The following is a 6,332-nucleotide window of genomic DNA, read 5'->3' on the forward strand; positions in this document are numbered from 1 at the left end:
CTCTCATAAAGTTCAGTTTTTATGACAATACCGCCTTTAGTCATATTGAGTACCTCTTTTTTTTCTTTTTTCTTTTCTTTTTCTTTTTTGTCCTCGACTTTTTCTTCTTGTCTACGTCGCCCATGTTACTTATCGTATGTCTGTTGCTTTTATTTCTCTTCTGTTTTTTTTCTATTCTAGTTTATGCCATATTTTTGCTAGTTAGTGTAAAGAAGTTTATATATGTAGTAGCGGTACTGAGCATTAATATCAAAATTTATATATGTAGTTGTGGTACTAAGCATTAATATCACGACCATGACTACCACTGTAACAATACCTGTTTCTGATAATGATAAAACCTGCTAAAACTACACTCACAACTACCTCTATTTAACTACTAGACTATCATGTATAGTGTAATCGCTGAACTACCACTATTCTCACTACAACGAACACAACCACCACTTTACCACTATTACAACCCATCCGACAACCTTACTACCACAACTACCGCCAATCTACTACTCTACTACCACTATTCTAACCACCTGACGTCTTCGTAGGAATTTCTCCTTCTTGCTTCTCCCTCTGGACACGCCTCCATCGAACCGGTTTAGGATGAACCCGCTGCCTTAGATGGAGCGGTCACCCTCTGCCACCTCTAACCTGGGTTCGTCTGTGCGTTTTTTCCTTCTTTTTCTTATTTCTTTCTTTTTCTTTTCTTTTCTTGTGTTGTGTTGTCTTTCTTTCCCTTTTCTTTTCTTTTCTTATGTTACAGGTGGATTGTTCTCCCTTTCCTACCTCCTCCTTTGTCTCTATTCAGTTCTTTCTCTCGTGATGATTCACTTCTCACTTTCTCTCATTCTCACTCTCATTCTGTCTGTCTCTTTCTCGATTCACTAATCTCTCTCTCTTTCTCTGTCTCACTCTCACTTTTAGTTTCACTCTGACTTTCCCACACTCTCACTCACTCATTCCCACTCATTGAACACCGCCCCCCCCCCCCCATTTCTCTCTTCTCTTCTTTCTTTTTGTTCTCTTTTCTTCTCTTCTCTCTCTTCTCTCTCTCTCTCCCTCCCTCCCTTCCTCCCTCCTTCCCTCCCTCCCTCCCTCCCTCACTCACTCACTCACTCACTCACTCACTCACTCACTCACTCACTCTCTCTCTTCAACCCATTTTCCCTCACTCCTCTTAACCCATCCACCCTCCCACCCTCCCCCTACCTATCCACCCACCCACCCTCCCCCTACCCATCCGACCTCATTCCTCCCTCCCTCCGACAACCCCCTCCCCCTAACACTCCCTCCCTCCCTCCCTCCCTCCCTTCCTCCCTCCCTCTCCCCACTCCCTACCCCCTACCCATTCCTCCCTCCCTCCCTCCCTCCCTCCCTCCCTCCCTCCTTCGTTCCTCCCTCTCTCCCTCCCTCCCTCCCCCCCTCCCTCCCTCCCTCCCTCCCTACCTCCCTCCCTCCCTCCCTCTCCCCACTCCCTACCACCTACCCATTCCTCCCTCCCTCCCTTCCTACCCACCACCCCCACCCCTCCCCCAGGCACCTGACCGAAAGGGAAAGTGCCCCACCAGAGCGGTCATTGTGCCTGACCTTGTGATCTCTAAGCGGCGAACAGACCTTTTGCAGGGGCGTTTCTGAGACTGAAGATCATGATGGTGGTGATGGTGGTGATGGGGATAGTGACGGTGGTGGTGATGGTAGTGGTGGTGATGGTGGTTATGATGGGGATAGTGATGGTAATGGTGATTGTGACGTGATGGTGGCGGTGATGGCGATAGGGGTGGGGATAGTGACGGTGGTGGTGATGGTGGTGATGGTGTTGGTGGTGGTGATGGTGGTTGTGGTGGTGATGATGGGGATAGTGACGGTGGTGGTGATGATGGGGATATTGATGGTAATGGTGATTGTGACGGCATGGTGTTGGTGATGATGGGGATAGTGACTGTGGTGGTGGTGATGGTGGGGATAGTGACGAAAGTGGTGGTGGTGACGGTGGTGCTGATGATTGGGATAGTGATGGTAATGGTGATTGTGATGGGATGGTAATGGTGAAGACGGGGATGGGGATAGTGACGGTGGTGGTGGTGATGGTAATGGTGATTGCGACGGGATGGTGTTGATGATGGTGAGGGTGATAGTGATGATAGTGATGATGAGAAGGATAACGATGGGTATATTACTACTATTGCTATTACTACCGATAATGGTTATAATAACAAAGAATAATTATAATTATCTACTATTTTTAACGTGCTTATCATTATCATCATCATTATCATTGTTATACTGATAATAATTATAATAACAAAGAATAATTATGATTATCTACTATTTTTAACGTGCTTATCATTATCATCATCATTATCATTGTTATAACCATTATTGTTGTTATCAATTTCAGGGCATAATAATGACGGTACAAAAAAAGACAAGAAACAATAATAATAACAATAATATCAATCATACTAATAGCAGTAATGGTAATAATAATCATCGTTATAGTGACAATGATAATAATAACAACAATGATAATAATGATAATTATTACAAAGATAATAATAGTGATAATGACGATAAGAAGAAGAACAACAACAATGACAATAACAAAACAACAAAATAAAAAGGCATCAATAATAATAAAAATAATGATAATCATATCAATAAAAATATAATAAAAATAAGGAGAATAACAATATTGATATCAATAACTCTTACACGTGAAAAACTCAACCATACCTGTCCACTTGTCCCACGTAAAGCCTGTTTGTTTTAAAAGCAAAACCAATAAAAACAATCCTTTCCTCCTTTCTTTTTTCCTTTTTCTTGTTTTTTCTTCTTCTTTTTTGCCTTATCGAAATGCCATTGTGAATTGTTTGCGATTCCTGGTTCGACGGACAATCCATATGACAAGTTTACCTCTAGTGTTTACAATCCCTGTTATTGCGAACTGGCAGGAAATTCTTATTGTTTACATAATAATGTGATAAGGTTATTGTTATTCGGTGAGGTAATGGATAATAATAATAAGGGGTAAAGGATGGCGATAAAGGAGGATTTAAGGGATATAGATTATTGGAATGATAAATACGAAATGGTTATGATTAATGGTTCATTATGATGTAGGATATTAGCTGTGTCGTTTTGTTTTGTTTTCCTTTTGTTCTTTTTTGTTTATTTATTGTCTTGTTTACTTTAAATCGACGTAAGAAGACCGTAGGAATTCTATGATGTGTTTTTTTCGGCCATTGACAGTGACACTTGCTACAGAGACCATGCCCGTTGTTGTCAGTGACAGTTATGTGCGGTTGTTGACAGTTGTAGTAATAGTGATAGTTGTTTATAGTGACAGTTGTTGACAGTGACAGTTGTTTTTGTAGTTCATGACAGCTGTTGTATTGACAGTGATAGTCGTTACCAGTGACAGAGAAAGTTGTTGACAGTGACATCTACAATTATTGACAGCAGTTTTACAGTTGTTGACAGCTGTTGCAGTGACATAGATAGTTGCTAAGAATGACAGTTGTTGACAGCTGTAGCGGTGACATAGATAGTTCCTGAGAATGACAGTTGTTGACAGTGTCATACACGTTTAAGTTGATGACAGTTGTTGCAGTGACAGAGAGATAGGAACTTAGCTATCGAGAGTAAATGTGATTCGCACATGCCCGAGAAGGTGTGACTGGGCATCTTTGGCAGGAGGGTGTGCCAAGTTATCTAAATGTGTTTTCAGATTAATATCCGATGAATCATGGCCACAGATAGATTAATTAATTGAAGCACTCATGCCTGTACACAAACCATGCACCACGCAACCACATACACAAATACCCAAACACGACATGAACACATGCCTTGAAAACGACGAACAAAAACTAATTAAAAAGAATGAATATAATTGACTATGGCAATCCATCATTTATTTCCTAACTGAAATCTATAATGTCAGCGTTTAATTCGGCACCGATTTTACGGGAATGATGCCAAGGTCGGGCGCCAAAAGGAACGCAATAACACAGTACCTGTTCAGCGTGAAGATCAATGTTCTCCCAGCGGAGCCAAAATTTCGTAAATCCATTCTGGGTATGGAGTTCGTAGTGGTAAACCGTGCCCACGATCGCACTGACAATACCGAGCACCAGTGCCACCCACGGCCCACGTGCCCGGGCGCTCTTGCCTCCGCCCCCCTCGCAGTTGGCACTCTGGTGGCCCTCTTTGCTGGCCCTCCTCTTCGTGTCTGTCACACCGTTACTCTCGTGGGCACTGAGGGCCGCGGCGCTCCTCTTCTTCAGGAGCTTCTGGTAGGTCGGGAGGCAAGCGAGCGACGAAGGGTCCACGCCACGCTTCTCGAGGCGCGCGAGGAACGCCGCAACGTGGTCCTTTCCCCCGCACATCTCGGCGAACACTGACTGACCCGAGCCAGCCCAGGTTGGTTGGCTCGGCGGGCTGGCGGCGGCGGCGGCGGGGGGGGGGGGAGGGACGGAGGGAGGGAGGGGGAGGAGGAGGAGGATAAGCAGGAGAAGGAGGAGGGAGGGAGGGAGGGGGGATGAGGAGGGGGAGGATAAGCAGAAGGAGGAAGATGGGGGGGATGAGGTGGGGGAGGATAAGCAGGAGAAGGAGGAGGAAGGTGGGGGATGAGGAGGGGGAGGATAAGCAGGAGGAGGAGGAAGGTGGGGGGAGGAGGGAGGGAGGGAGGGAGGGGGAGGAGGAGGAGGATAAGCAGGAGAAGGAGAAGGAGGAAGGTGGGGGGGATGAGGAGGGGGAGGATAAGCAGGAAGAGGAAGATGGGGGGGGGAGGATAAGCAGGAGGAAGAGGAAGGTGGGGGGATGAGGAGGGGGAGGAGGAGGAAAATATGGGGGATGAGGAGGAGGAGGAGAAGGAAGATGGGCGGGGGGGGTGAGGAGGGGGAGGATAAGGAGGAGGAGGAGGAGGAAGATGAGCGGGGAGGGGGGAGCAGGAAGGAAATGAGGGGGAGGAAAACAGGGAAGGGAGGGAGAAGGTGTGGAAAGAAGATAAGGAGGAGGAAGAAGGGGAGGAGGGAGAGAGGATTAAACGTGGAGAAGGAGCAAGAAAAGAGGGAGAAGGAGGAGGTAGGATGGAGAAGGTAACAAGAAAGGGGAAGAAAGAAGAAGAGAAAGTGAAAGAGAAAAAAGAAAAAGAAGAAGAAAAAAGACATAAAAAGAAAGACATGTTAAGACAAGACAAGTTAATGGGAGAATAAGAAAGAACAGAAATAGAAAAGAAAAATACGAAGGTGTAAAGCCGGAAGAAGAAAAAAAGGAGATGAAGGGAGCGAAGGAAGGAGAAGAAAACTAAAGAAGAAGAGAGAGAAGGAAGAAGAGAAGAAGAGAGACCCTGCACACCGCCATAACGGGCGTATCGAGCTTACAAAGGAGAGAGAACGAAAGAGGGAAGAGGGAAACAGAGTGAAAGCCGGAATAAAGAATAAATGGCGAATTGCACAAGGCAGGAGGGGAAGGAAGAAGGAAGGAATAGAAATGCACAGAGAGGAGAGGAACAAGGCCTTCAAACTCCGTGGGAAGAGAACTATAGGAAACATATAAAATATAAAGTCGACGAAAGAAAAGCAATGAAAGGGAGGAAGAAGTAGAAGGAGAAGGAGAGAATTAAGATGAAGATAAAAACGACGACACAAAAAAAAGATTAAAGATGGTAAAATGTCCAAAAATTAGAGTAAAAGGAAAGAAAATAAGATGCAGTGAAATAAAAACAAGATGAAAGCCCTCCGAAAGACGAAGAGGAAAGGAAAATGGAATAAGGAAGAAAGAGGAAATGACGAAGAGAGAGAGAAAAAAAAAAGAAAGAAAGAGGTAAGGAGGAAAAGCACTATAGGTCAGCAAGTTCCACTCTCGCGTGTTCCAGCCTCCCCGTCCCCTTCGCCTGCTTGCCTGCCTTTCTGCCTGCCTGCTTGCCTTTCTGCCTGCCTGCTTGCCTTTCTGCCTGCCTGCTTGCCTTTCTGCCTGCCTGCTTGCCTTTCTGCCTGCCTGCTTGCCTTTCTGCCTGCCTGCTTGCCTGTTTGTCTGCCTGCTTGCCTTTCTGCCTGCCTGCTTGCCTTTCTGCCTGCCTGCTTGCCTTTCTGCCTGCCTGCTTGCCTCTCTGCCTGCCTGCTTGCCTGCTTGCCTCTCTGCCTGCCTGCTTGCCTTTCTGCCTGCCTGCTTGCCTCTCTGCCTGCCTGCTCGCCTCTCTGCCTGCCTGCTTGCCTTTCTGCCTGCCTGCTTGCCTCTCTGCCTGCCTGCTTGCCTTTCTGCCTGCCTGCTTGCCTCTCTGCCTGCCTGCTTGCCTTTCTGCCTGCCTGCTTGCCTTTCTGCCTGCCTGCTTG

General features: G+C 46.1%; 1 protein-coding gene across 5 annotated transcripts in view; it reads right to left on the reverse strand.

Annotated features, from left to right (window-relative positions):
• Positions 1–4,393, reverse strand: part of LOC113827100 (uncharacterized) — a 90,048-nt gene extending 85,655 nt beyond the window's left edge. For all 5 annotated transcript variants that reach the window (XR_011398852.1, XR_011398853.1, XR_011398849.1 and 2 more), the window contains exon 1: positions 4,014–4,393. Coding sequence is in view for 1 of the 5 variants with exons in the window: in XM_070127262.1 (XP_069983363.1) it covers positions 4,014–4,385 (372 nt within the window). In the remaining 4 variants the exon portion in view is untranslated. The remainder of the gene's footprint in view (positions 1–4,013) is intronic.
• Positions 4,394–6,332: the final 1,939 nt, after the last annotated feature.

Source organism: Penaeus vannamei, chromosome 1 (assembly GCF_042767895.1).
Source record: "Penaeus vannamei isolate JL-2024 chromosome 1, ASM4276789v1, whole genome shotgun sequence".
In the NCBI taxonomy this organism is placed as follows: domain Eukaryota; kingdom Metazoa; phylum Arthropoda; class Malacostraca; order Decapoda; family Penaeidae; genus Penaeus; species Penaeus vannamei.